At 40.0% G+C, this 14410-nt stretch overlaps 1 protein-coding gene across 1 annotated transcript in view; it reads left to right on the top strand.

Annotated features, from left to right (window-relative positions):
* LOC124793832 (ubiquitin-like modifier-activating enzyme 5) overlaps positions 1-14410 on the top strand; it is a 122486-nt gene that overhangs the window by 42574 nt on the left and 65502 nt on the right. The window contains exon 5 of the mRNA XM_047258051.1: positions 8185-8312. Coding sequence (XP_047114007.1) covers positions 8185-8312 — 128 coding nt within the window. The remainder of the gene's footprint in view (positions 1-8184; positions 8313-14410) is intronic.

Below are 14410 nucleotides of genomic sequence, written 5' to 3'. Positions count from 1 at the left end.
GCTGTAAGGGGAAAAACAAGATCAGTCAATTTTCCAGGGTAAAGAAGCAGACAACTCAGTGATGACTCATCTGGCCATGAGAAGACAGAGCAAATGGAATTCTTATGCAATCTACCACCCCTCCCCCTTCCCCTTCCCACAGGAAACTGGAGGCAAGGAACTCAAAGAGAAGGTAGTAACCTGCATAGATTTTGCAAAAAAAAAAAAAAAAAAAAACGTGTCCCTGCCACATACAGCAGTCAGTTACATTTACTTTAAGCAGCAGTTTTTGATGTATTCGTTCAACATCCATGTTCTTGCATCAGGCAAATGAATGTATGGTGGAAAAGGGCAGAAATGAAGTGACATCATTGCTTTGCACTTCACCGCTCAGGCCTCAGATGAGGACATTGAAGCGGTCATAATACAGGAGTGTCACAGGAAGAATTGTCAGTATTCATGAATACGACAGCAACAATCATTCAAAGCAAAAGAGTGTAGTAAACATGGGCTCTAAAATACCTACCTTATGAGTTATGAGCACTACTTAATCTTCAATACAGTGAAGCGCAAGTCTCTTCTGCTGAAAACTCTTTCCTTTCCACATTTTGGGAGGAGATAGTGAAGTAATGTACACACACACTTGAAAGCCATGTGCATTAGCAGTGTGTTGTCAGCCACAACAGTGTGCCACAAAAGAGCAATAGAGCCCGCCATGGGTCAGCGCCAATTTAAACCCTGCTGTGCTATGCTCATGCTCAGTTATCATGTCATTACTGCTTGCATACATTTGCCTTATTGTGTTCAGTGTATGTTATGGCCATTGGTGTACATGCCACAGTCTAAAAGTTGTACTAACATTCTTGGTTGTGTTGTGTGTCCAAGCTACAACGCAAGTGACGATGAGTGTGAGATTGTTCTGCATGCAGTTTTTAGTCTGTGGTTGGTCCTCGGTTGCATCTACGATGTCTGATGGTGCTACTGATGAGTTTTTATGCCAGATGGTTGATCAACAAGAGGTTCTTACTGTAGCGTTGCAACATCTCACTTAACAGCAAGAGGAATTCACCACAGTGCAACGCAATCAAACCCAGGTATTACAAATGCTTCCCTCTCTTTTGGCCAGTCCGGGTCCCCTGTCAGTACCCCACTCTTTTAGCCTCCATCATTCTGGCTTCAGATGAGCCTGTCGAAGAATGGAAAGCTTATGAAAAATGGTTGCAGCAGCATTTTCATGCTTTTGGATTGACTGATCCTGTGTTATGCCATGTTTCCGTTTTATCTTGGTTGTCACCACGCATGTATCGGCTCCTTCCCCAACTGGTCACCCTGGAGGATCAGTCTTCACTCTCTTTTAATAACAAGTGGGACCTACTTTCAAATTACTACTGTAATCAGATGCACTTCATTGCCTCTTGAGTTGAGTTCTGTTGGTCTTGCAAGAAACCAGAACATTTCTGTTGGACTTGGGCTACCGAGCTTCAAGGTTTAAGCTGTCATTATCTCTTTGTCACTGATGTATGTAAGGAGTCATATGCCGGCGAAATGGTTTGGATGCAATTATTCGGTTGGCCCCTGATAGTGAGGTCCGTGAGCGGGCCCTTCAGTATGAAAACTCTCCCTCTCCGATGTTCTGACTACTGCACAATTGTTTGAAGTTTCAAGGACTGCAGAATCAAATCAAATCGTGGTGTGAGGTTGCAGAAGTTCAGCCCGCTTCCCCCCACCATTTGTCAGACAATTCACAGGGGATGATATTGTGGCAGTAGTCCGCGAGTGAGAAAATGATCACGGCGGCTGGCCCAACTTACTGCGGCAGCCACGGCCACAGCAGCAGCACAGCAAGCCCAGTAATGAACAACTCAAGTGCTCCATGCTTCCCTCTTGTTCATTGTGTTTTTTCACTAATTGTAGGCCAGACTGTACTAAGCGGTGGGCACTTGGTTGCCAGTGCAACAAAATGGGCCACATTGGTCCTGTTTGTAACGCAAAATTCTGACAGCCTGTTGCAGACGCTGACATGGATGTCAATTCTGTATCGTCAATCTTCATTGCACCCAGTAAGCTTTTCATTGATGTGAAGGTCTGTCAAAAGATTTTGCATGTACAAGTCAACACTGTGCTGTCATGCCGTTACTCAACTTGCAAACGTATATGGACTCGAGTTCTCCCCCTTTAGTGCCAGTGTCATATACATTAGTCACCTGCAATAAACAAAGCATTCGGATATTAGGTAGTTTCTTGATCCCAGTTACATATAAATCAATGGTTCATTAACAGAATTGTCTGGTGGTGAACAATGCACACACAAAAAATTTGTTTAGGTTGGAACCCTTTAACCTTTTGGGGTTTACTATTTCCAGTGAAGTTAATCTCGTCTCTGATCAAGTGCCATGTACACAACTTGACTCTTTATACTCAGAATTTTCTGCCTTGTTTTCTGCAGGTTTCGGTTGTACCAATAATTTCAAAGCCCACATCACCATGAAATCTTCAGCCAGACCCATTTATTTCGGTCTCGCCCAGTGCCACTGGTGCTCTGTGATTGGGTCAAGGCAGAGCTCAACTGCCTCATGGCCTCCAGGGTTGTCCAACCAATTGTATCCAGCTAACGGGCTATCATCTTAGTCATTGTCAAGAAGCCATTAGGACAGTTATGCCTTTGCAGTGATTTGAAAGTTTCTGTCAATGCTCTGTATCATTGACACGTATCCCTTGCCATGCCCTGATGAACTTTTTGCTAAGCTCCCTGTTGGTTAGTATTGTCTCCATGGCCACAACCTTCGCAGGCCTGGGACCGTCTCCACGTCGATTTCACTGGCCCATTCCGTAATGCATCCTTGCTAACAATAATTGATTCATTCTCTCTGTTCCCATATGTTGCTCCTTACCTGACAACTTCAGTCTCTGCCACCGTGGCAACCATGTCGAAAATTTTTTCCATTGAAGGACTTCCGACAACGTTGGTCTCTGATAATGGTGGCCCTCAGATTGTGTCACAGGAGTCTGTTGCCTCCTGCGACACCCAAAGGATTTGCCAAATTTTAGCCCTGCCCTTCCACTTGCAGTCCAACAGTGAGGCAGAAAGGTTAGTTACAACATTCAAAACACAAAAGAAAAAGTATGTGACTCAGTCTCTGTGCTACATTGCCTTGGATCAATTTCTGTCTTCCTGTTGGTTCAGCCGCACCAAACTGCACCATAGTTATCAACCCCGGACACTCCTGTGGCCCAACTAGGGGTGCCAACCTATGCAGTCGTCATCCCATTTCCAGCCCAGGATGCCTGTCTGGGCAGGCAGGTTTGGTCGTCACCCAAAATGGATTTCTGCCATCATCTCCCAATGGTGTGGCCACCATCTCTGTGATGTCTTTGTAGGGGAGGGCCTCTGCACATCATTGCAACCAGTTGTGCTTGCACGTGGATGACTGGGCAACCCCAGCCAGGACACCGACGTCGCCACGACAATCTGCGTCGCTCGACAAATCACCCGATGCGACTGGGTCCCTGCCAAAACATATGAGTCCAGAACCGATCGCAGGAGTGATTTGTATGCAATCACCTTTGTAAACTGACTGCACTTCCACAGTAGTCTACCAAAAAACCGAAGTCTACCACTTGCTTTACCCACAACTGAGCCTATGTGATCATTCCGTTTCATATCCCTACAATGTGTTACATGGAGGTATTTATATGAGTTGGCCAATTCCAACACTGACTCACTGATATTATAGTCATAAGATACTACATTTTTTGATTTTGTGAAGTGCAAAATTTTACATTTCTGAACATTTAAAGCAAGTCATCAGTCTTTACACCATTTTGAAATCTTATGAAGATCTGACTGAATATTTATGTAGCTTATTTCAGACAGTACTTCATCATATATAACTGCATCATCTGGAAAAAGTCTGAGCTTACTATTATTATTGTCTTCCAGGTCATTGATATACATCATGAACAGCAAGGGTCCCAACACACTTCCCCGGGAGCACACCTGAAGTTACTTCTACTTCTGATGTTGACTCTCCATCGAAGATAACATGTTGCATCCTCCCTACCAAGAAGTCCTAAATCCAGTCACAAATTTCACTTGATACTGAAGTGTTTTTCGTGTTGTGTGTTGATTTTAAGTGGTCGATATATTACGATATGCCAAGTCTCAACTCGTTTCCTGTAATAACAGTTACCTTCTTTTCTGAATTTCCCAGTCACTGTCTTGTTTTCTCTTGATGCTGTGGTCTTGCTATGCAGTGCCGTGTATCTTACCGCTGATTTGTTTTTCAATTGCAGATGGGTGAGGGCTATAAAAGAGCATCTACATTTAAACAATACGGTTCAAAATCACAAAAAACAGTTTCCATAATTCTTCCATAATCAAATAAGTTTTCAGCTTGCAACAACTAATAATTATGTTGTGTACATAGTTCCATGTAGTCAGCGCATACACAACTTTCCCACTAGAGCGCGCCCCGCTAAGCACAACAGCGCAGGCGCAGCGCTCGTCCGTCTCCGCTCTACGAGATGGCGCTGTCGTAGAGACGGACCAAATTCTGCTTCCGCCGATCCGTGTATTAATATGTAATGCAGCCAATGAGATTTCTGCTAACGTAGAACCTTTTCTCCTCGCGGATCACACTCGCGCAGGATACCTGAACACGCGAGGTATTATAACGAGTGTACAGACCTCCGATTAGTCAGTCTGCATCAGTCTGCATTTGTCTGCACCAGTCTATAGTCAAGTTTTAGTCTGCGCCTAATAAGATTACCATATTCCTGTATGTAGACATGAAGACAAAGGAACTTCAGATTGTCAATTGTAAATAACATCCAGAACCAAGTTAAGTTATTTTTATGCTTGTTACTATTTTAATAAATGTGTTTGAAAATTAATCAAGTTCTGTTTAAAGTTGGTCACCGTCAGTCTGCTACTCTAAGCGTGCAAGTGGCATTTCTATCGTCTGACCTAACGGCAGAAGATAAACACGCCACAATAAGACCACGAGACATATTGCTGACACTCGCCTGCTTCATTAGAGCGACAAGTCAAATAATCTGATGGTGTGTGTACCGAAGGTCTTACAGTACACACACCACAAATTAACAAAGCTTTTCAGATAACATGTTCATACATAATGCTTCACTGCTTGACCAAAACCGTAAGTTTTTACTTAAGTCAAGATAGCATAGCATTGAAATTATCACAACATTCATTTTTCTTTAGCAGTTGACCATTCTCATCGTGCCCCTTTCTTCTTTGGAGTCCAAAGCATCCACAAAGCATGATTCCAAAGTGCAAGTGATCCCTTACTGCTCAGTACAAATTACACATCCGTCAATGCTTTCAGTGCCGTGCCCGCATTTTTCTTTCTCATATCTGCACATAAATTCCAACAAACCCGGGTAAAGAAGATGCTCTTTACATTTCTACTAGTTAAAGCCACATTTTTCACATGCACATCTTTCATTGGTCTAGTAAAAGGAAAGTAAGACATGTTGCTATGCTTTACAGCAACATGTGCCACTACAAAACCCCACGTGATTGTACTTTTGACAGTAAGCATAAGACAAATGCTTTTCAGAAATCAAGAAATGCTTTATCTGCCTGACTGCTTTTATCCAATTTTTTCAGTATCTCATGTGAGAAAAGTGGGATCTGGGTTTCACATGATCAACGTTTTCAAAATCCATGCCGGTTGGCATTGAGGTCATTCTATTCAAAATACCTCATTAAGTTTGAGCTCAGGATGTATTCTAAGACTTTACAACAAATCGATATCAAGGATATTGGATGGTAGTTTTGTGGATCAACTCTACTACCCTTCTTGTAGACGGGTGTGACCTTTGCATGTTTCCAACAACAAGATATGGTTTGTTGTTTGAGGGATCTGTGACAGATTATAGTTAGTTGTGCTAACTGAGCCACAGATTCAGAATAAAATGTGATAGGGATTCCATTTGGGCCGGCCGCTGTGGCCGAGCGGTTCTAGGCGTTACAGTCTGGAACCGCGCGACCGCTATGGTCGCAGGTTCGAATCCTGCCTCGGGCATGGATGTCTGTGATGTCCTTAGGTTAACTAGGTTTAAGTAGTTCTAAGTTCTAGGGGACTGATGACATCAGCAGTTAAGTCCCATAGTGCTCAGAGCCATTTGGATTCCATTGGGCCCCGAAGCTTTGCTCAGTTTTAACAATTTCAACTGCTTCTCAACACCACTTATGCTAATACTTATTTCATTAATCTTTTCAGTGGTATGAGGATTAAATTGGGGCAATTCTCCTGGGGCATTTCAGCTTTTGCTTTACTATCTTCGATTTCAGTTCCTGTCTCATTCATAAGGGACTGGACACTAAATTTGGTGCCAATAACAGCCTTTACATATGACCAGAATTTCTTTGGATTTTGTGAAATATCATTTGACAACATTCTGCTACAGTAGTCATTGAAGGCATCACACATTGCTCTCTTGGCAGCCGAACGTATTTCATTCAGCATCTCTCTATCTACAGCCCTACACTTCGTTTTACACCAGTCATGCAGTTTCCTTACAGTGACTGTATACCATGGAGGTTCCCTCCCATTAGGAACTGTTCTACTGGGTACAAATCTATCCAGTGCATGGTCAACTATTCTTTTAATCCTAAGCCATAGTTCCTCTACATGCTCCTGCTCTGTTCTGAAAGTTTCAAGTTCCTCATTGAGGTATGACACTACTGGTCCTTTATCCAACTAACTGAACATAAATACCTTTCTGCTTGTTTTAGTTGTCCTTTGTACTTTGGTAATCTGTTTTATTGCAACCATGTAACGTTCACTGATACCAGTTTCAATGTGGACATTCTCAAAGAGGTCAGATCTATTTGCTGCCATTAGGTGCAACATATTTTCATCATGAGTGGGGTTCTTATCTGTTCTAGGTAGTTTTCAGAGAAGGCATTTACTAATGTTTCATAAGATGTCTTATCATGCCCACCACTAACAAAACTGTAATTTTCCCAATTAATTTTTGGATAATTTAAGTCTCCACCACTGATTACTGTACGATTGTGGAACTTATGTACAAGTGAACTGAGGTTTTCTCTAAAGTTTTTGATTACATCAGGAGATGAGTCTGGTGGGCGATAGAAGGATCCAGTTTCCATTTTATGCCCATCCCTTATACTGAGACTTGTCCAAAAAATTTCATTGTGTCATCATTTTTCCACAATTATTTTCTGGGAACCAGATCAAGTCAAAGTCTGTAGCAATCATCTTAGTCGTAGTCTTTTTCAGTTAGTGTAGCTTTGAAGCACATGCCAGTAAACATGGGTCTTTCCTGGAGTTTTGCAGGGTCAGCAGATTTATACTGGATAGGCGCACATTGATTGGTCCACATGATCCATTCCTATGTTTGCAAGGCTTGCTGCAAAAACAACCCATATTGGGGCTGTGAATACTCATACTGAATATACAAGTCCATCTCTGAGACTATCTTGTGGATACACTCCATCTCTACATCTGTCTCTGTAGTGTCAGATATGACACAATCCATGGTTTTCTGTCCTCATGTCACTATTAGTAAAATGATGTGCGTCAGGCCAGTAATTTTACCTTTAACACCCTGAGGACTGATGGAAAACACATTGGTACACCAGTTTAGGTTGATAACATACAAATGTGGTCTGTGTTTGTAGAAACTATAGCCATTATGGAAATTAAATTATTTGCTGCTTCGTAACATGAGGGATAGGCAAAGACAAGGTGCTCTTACTTCCAATGTGCTAATGAGCTGTGTACCTGATCATCAGTGGAAAGTAATATCACAGCATAAGAACTACAATTTTTTATGGAGTATTAGTATACTTGTATAGTAATATGCAAGTATACTAGTACTATGCTATAGTGTATTAATTTTAAAAATAATGGTGTACCTGTTGGGTTTTCTATGTGATCACAATTTTCTACCTTGATATGATCGTTCAATTTTTCATGATATCATAACTTAAGCCTGTTTGGTCATGGAACCAGAATGCACAACATTTTGCCAACTGTCCTATTTGATTGGAGTTCAGACAAGAAAAAACAGCCAAGATTACTGCATGTATACCATATGAGCAAGAATATTCACATATCAATTGGAAATCCTAAAAATATCTTTCACTGTTGTTGTTTCATAATTTAAATTTAATTTTTTAAAATTAAGTTTTAATAAAACCTTCTTTTTCAGTGTGCACCACCTCTTGTTGTTGCATCCAACATTGATGAAAAGACATTGAAACGCGAGGGAGTATGTGCTGCAAGTTTACCAACTACAATGGGTATTGTAGCAGGCTTCCTTGTGCAAAACACTCTCAAGTAAGTCTAATTTCTTGAAATTTAATGTACAGAAATTTAGGCAGCAGCATGTAATGTGAAAACTTTTTGAGAAGCCTGACACTTATAAACTTTGTGTCCGCTTTTGCTATATGACCTGAGCACTACTTGGAAATAACTTAAATGTAACGGATACAGCTAGGTCAATATGAACTAATATTAGTTTATTCTAGGACCAGTAAATGTAAAGACAAGAGTGGCCATACATGGTATCTGAGGAGGAAAGCTGACAGAAACAAACAATGGAAAAGCCAGGATGGCATAATGACAATATTATTAAAAGGATAGATAGGGAATGTTGAGTCGCAGACAGGCACAACAAAAAGACTGCTTGACAAGTAAGCTTTCAGCCAAAAAGCCTTCTTCTGAATTAGACAGCACACACACACACACACACACACACACACACACACACACACACACACACACACACTAGCAGTCTTTTGTTGTGCCTGTGTATGACTCAGCATTTCCACTATATGGTGAGGTGCTGATGTAGACATTTTGAATGGTTCTCCAGTTAACGCTTGTCACTATTTATCTTCATTATGAACTGGTTTTATTTTATCACAGCTTTTTTAGTATGTAATTGTACAGATTGTGACAAGTTGTCTTGGTAACCACGGGTTCAACTAATATACATGGTACCAGAGGTCATGTTCAGTTCACAGGGCAGTGCATATTGGGAGCTATATGGAGGTAGTGTTGCTGCAGGGTTTTCCCATCAGAAACAGCTCTTGATCTGTAAGGGCCCCTTTCCACTGAAAATGCCCTCTATCAATTCATCATCCGTGTAATGAAATATTTAAATGATAAAATTTCAACAACTGAATTTTTCTGCGGTGTGTCAGAGTATGTGGCTGCTTAAATCACAACATTCTGTGTGGAAAGCCTAAATTCTGTGGCAGTGATGATACAAGTCGTAAATAGTTTGCTTAATATTTACAAGAATATAGGAAAAGATAGATTGCTACTTATAGTAAAGATGTCAATTTATGTTGCAGACCGCTACAATTAAAAGACACATACACATAAGCTTTCGGCCACAGCCTTTGTCAGAAAAAGGGAAACACAACCCGTTCATTTACACAAGGAACCACATCTCATGCACACAACTGCCAACTCCGGCAGCTCATGCCAGGATGCAACTATCACATGGATTGGAAATAGCAATCTGGAGGGGGCGGGGAAGGGAAACAGATAGCAGTGTACAGGTGGGGGGAGAGAGAGGAGCGCTGTCAGGTGAAGTGTGCAGGAACTAGAATGCCAGCGGGCGCAGTGTCAGGAGGTTATGGGGCAGGGAGGCGAGGAAAATGGAGCAAAAAAGGAGAGGAGCAGGGAGAGATGGGTGGGTGCATTGGCAGACGGCAGCAAACAAAGAGGGTGGGAGATGAGAATGTGGAAAGATGATAGGCTAGAGACTGGGGGGCGGGGGGTGGAAACTGTTGGGTGGAGGGTGTGTAGACAGTATGTTACCATTATTTGAGGTTGGGATGATTAATGTAAGGGTAACTACCATCTGCACAGTTCAGAGAAGCTGGTGATGGAGGGGAGGATCCAGATGGCTCAGGTAGTGAAGAAGCCATTGAAATCAAGCATGTTATGTTCAGCAGCATGTTATGCCACAGAGTTGTCTAGTTTTCTCTTGGCTATGGTTTGACAGTGGCCATTTGTCCTAATGGACAGCTTAATATTTAACTGATAGGAATCTGAGTGTCATATTAGCCATCCATTAGTTTTGATAAGAATCATCTTACAACTGCCTATAAGCCTCTACTACTAAGCCTTGCTATTTGATGTTGAGTCCACTAGTAGGGGCCACATTACATTAGCAGATGGTGTGAGCTCCAGGGGGTGGGGGTGCCAAATGATCTCCATTGTGTATTCAAAAGGAGCCTCAAGTACCAGAAGCAGAATGGTAATACATCTAAAAGATGAAGAATGTGGAAGTGAACTTGATGTACTATGTTTCTGATCATAATACTACAAACAGAATTCACATTTTACAGACTGAAAACTTTAGTTTAGCTGCTTATTATTGAAGATATAATATAGGGAATTGGTGAAGTTGCAATTTTTGCTAGAAATAATATAGTATGAAGATCTGTAGATTAAAGGAAAAACTGTGCTGACCACTACTGTGAGGTGTGTGGCATCGAGATAACAGCAGATACTGCGACAGTTGTGTTCTCGATTTGCAGGGTACCAGCTGGAAATTGTAATGATTTTCTAACATGCAGTGTATCATTCTTATCACACTTGTCTAGAAAAACTATTTCATTTATTGCAACGGGTAACTTAATATGAACTTCTTAACAGATATTACAAACCTCATACACCATGAACACCTGTGCTCTTAAAACTTCAATGATAGACTCTCTAAGTAAAGTAATAGCCAGTTCCAGTATGGTACTTTAGTAGCTAACACGGTTATAGATAAGGATAGATATAATAATATAACTGTCGAAAGTACTCTAAATCGCCCCTCTGATCATGATGGACGTTTCCTCACCATAAACCAAGTAAATGAGAAGAGAAAAGTAAATTTCATTTGGGAAAATTTGGGTATTATAAACACCCACACTATGTAAAACTTGAATCATCATCTCCAGCTTGTGGAGTAGTCTCCTGTCTATCGTTCTGTTGATGTTAACTCCAAATTTAATATATTAATTAATTATCTTACACATCTGTGTTAAAAAATATTTTCTAAAAAGGTAATTAGAGAAAATGTGTTTAAGTCAGGGTAAATGCCTTGGATGATTAAAGTCATCAAAATTTCTTGTGGAACAAAAGGGAGATTTATGCAGTAGCCAAGAAATCAAATTCTTCCAATATGATTAGATATTAGAAACTGGACAATAGAATCCCTAATAGGACCATACAGGCATTGGAAAACATGTTCACGATGGCAGAAGTTGATAACACAAACAGTAAAGTAAAAACTATCTGGGATTTCGTACAGAAGGAAACTGGTAAGTGCAGCTTGTAGAGAAAATATCCAAATAAAAAGTGAGGGTTCATCTTGTTAGGGACAAAAAAAAAGGAAAAAAAAAAGTTGCTGATATACTCGGCAAACTTTTTTGATAATATCGGAACAAACAGGATCATGAGGCTCCATAAATTAAGCCATGAAAGCCAGTTTACATAGTACAGTACATCATATTCATATAACAATAGTCATTATATGGGGAAGTGAAAGAATCATTAAATCTCTAGAAACTACAAACTTTGCTAGAGTTGACTACATATCTAATAAGCTGTTAAAAGTGTGCCGTATTTGTGATGCATCACTTAAACATGAAATAGTTCATGAAAGGCTTGAGCATGCAGTTGTGAAACCAATATATAGGCAGGAGATGTACAAAGAATTAAGATCCAATACCCAAAGAATATGCAAGAAAAAGACAAGGAATGACTGAAATCAAAGAAGAATTAAAGGAACAGAATGAAACTAAGAAATTCTATCATGCCATGTGAAAGATGAGAAAAAAATTTCAACCCAAACAAAATGCATGCAAAAACAGAAATGGCAAGATAACAAGAGATGAACAAGAAATAATGCAGAGGTGGGCAGAATACTTTGAATATATGCTCAACAAAAACTCAGGTCAGGCCCCAAGAGGCACACAGAAACAGGAAGAGAACACAGAGGCAAGAGAAATTGAAGGGGATGAGGCACAAAACCTGTCAATGCTGGAAGTGGAAATGGTGGTAAATAAACTAAAAAAAATAACCATGCACCCAGTGAAGATGGAATCATGTCAGAACTAATAAAATCAGGTATGCAACCTCTAAGACATGAAATATTTTAACTAATAAAGAACATATGGGTAAATGAAAGCATGCCGGAGGAGTGGAAGACTGGAATAATATGTCCAATATATAAGAAAGGAGAAAATCTCAATTGTGAAAACTATAGAAGCATAACCCTACTGAATATGGTATATAAGATTTTCTCTGGAGTGCTGAACAAAAGAATAAAGAAATGCACCGAAAAAATGCTCGGAGAATCCAGTGTGGATTTCGACCAAACGGAGGTACATTAGACCAGTTTGTTGTTAGACAAATAACTGAAAAATTTCATGAATGTGATATAGATCTTCACTTCCTATTCGTTGACTTTAAATAAGTTTTTGCTAGTATTAATAGATCAGCGTTGTATAATGGGCTGAAAGAATTTGGCATCTGTGATGAACTGAGAAGGTTAATTGTGCTAACAATGAATGACACAAAAGCAAAACTGAAAGTGAATAACAGAGTGACCCGGCAGTTTGACTTTTAGGATGGAGTGAAACAGGGTGATGGCCTCTCTGCAATGCTGTTTAACTTAGTACTGCATAATATCATACAAAAAGTAGATAAAAGAGGAACCATAATGATGAAGTCCAGTCAGATATGTGCATATGCAGATGATATTGCCGTCATGACAAGGGATCTAACATTGCTTAAAGAAGTATATGGACAAATGGAAGCAGAAGGAACAAAAATTGGACTTATTGTAAATGAAAGCAAGACAAAATATATGGTTCTGTCCAATTCTGTAGCTAGAAGACACCACAAGACCTGAAGATTGCTGATAAATGCTTCAAAGCTGTTAGATGCTTCTATTATTTAGGTGTCCTCCTAAGCAATGATAATAGTATGAGACGATGTATAAGAGAAAGGATACAAGCAGGAAACAAAACCTATTATGCAAACCTAAAGATACTCAATAACTCTCTAATTACAAGAACAACTAAACTGAGTGTATACTATTCCCTTGTGCAACCTGTTGCCACATACGGATCAGAAACGTGGGCAATGACAGAAGCAGACAGTAACAGCCTGAGGGCATTTGAAAGGAAAGTCTTAAGAAAAATCTATGGGTCTGGAGAGAGGCAGAAGGCTGGAGAGTGGGATACAACTATGCAATACAAGAACTTATACAAGGGAGGGATATAGTGAAATTTATCAAGTCTCAAAGAATACATTGGTTAGGACATATGGAGAGGATGATGGAAGACAGGATGCCAAAATGAATAATGAATGCCAGATTGTATTCCAACAGAAGGAATGGTAGACCAAGAGCTAGCTGGATGGACAATGTGCTGGCTGACTTTGCTAAGATAGGGATTTGTGGATGGAAGAAAAAAGCTGAGAACAGAGAGATATGGAGGAAGATTGTTGAGAAGGCCAAGGCCCACCAAGGGCTGTAGTGCGGAAGAAGAAGAAGAAGAAGAAGAAGAAGAAGGCAGATACTGCTGACTGTTGGCCAATCTCACTGCTCATGAATTTTACAACGTTTTAGAGAAACTAATGCATGCCAGGAGTATTAAACACCTTGGGGGTCATAGTATAATCACCAAACATAAGTTTGTATTTCAGAAACAGAAAATGAAACATTTGCATTTGCTGGCAACCTGTCTGGTGTCTACAATAAAAAATTGAAGATGGCTGAAATATTTTGTACCCTAACAAAAGCTTTTGACTGTATCCATCATCAATGTTATTAAACAAAACTAAGTATCTAGGTACCAGTGGTGCAGCATGATAGTTGCTTGATTCATACTTTTCTAAAAGAAAGCAGAAAGATCTATTGGATAGTGGAGAAGGTGTTCCAGCTTCATCATAACGGGGTACCACCACAGGTGAAGTGCCTCAGGGCTCAGTTATAGGTCACCTGCTTTTTGTTATTTTTATTAAAAACCTACCTCTTTATACAGAATATTGTAAATTTATCATCTTTGTTGGTGACACTAAGATGTTACTGATGATTCATTAAATAAACTTGACGTTTCAGATGATAAATTTCTTATGAGTATTGTGAACTTGTTTAACACAAATGGTCAGTCTATTAATTACAGTGAAATAATCTTTATTCAGTTTCACACAACCTTTAAGGATAAAGAAATAGGAGAAAAACATGACAACCAGCAAACAAACAAGGGTGGATACTTAAAATACCTGGAATTACATATTGATAGCTAACTAAACTGACCATTCACATGCTGGATGTGTGCAAAGGATTGTTTCCTTTAACATGTGCTTTACACATTGTTTGCTCATATAGAAATATAGAAATTAATAAAGCAGCCAAT

The sequence above is a fragment of the Schistocerca piceifrons genome, chromosome 1 (assembly GCF_021461385.2).
Source record: "Schistocerca piceifrons isolate TAMUIC-IGC-003096 chromosome 1, iqSchPice1.1, whole genome shotgun sequence".
NCBI classification, from domain to species: domain Eukaryota; kingdom Metazoa; phylum Arthropoda; class Insecta; order Orthoptera; family Acrididae; genus Schistocerca; species Schistocerca piceifrons.
This window is presented reverse-complemented; position numbering and strand designations above follow the sequence as displayed.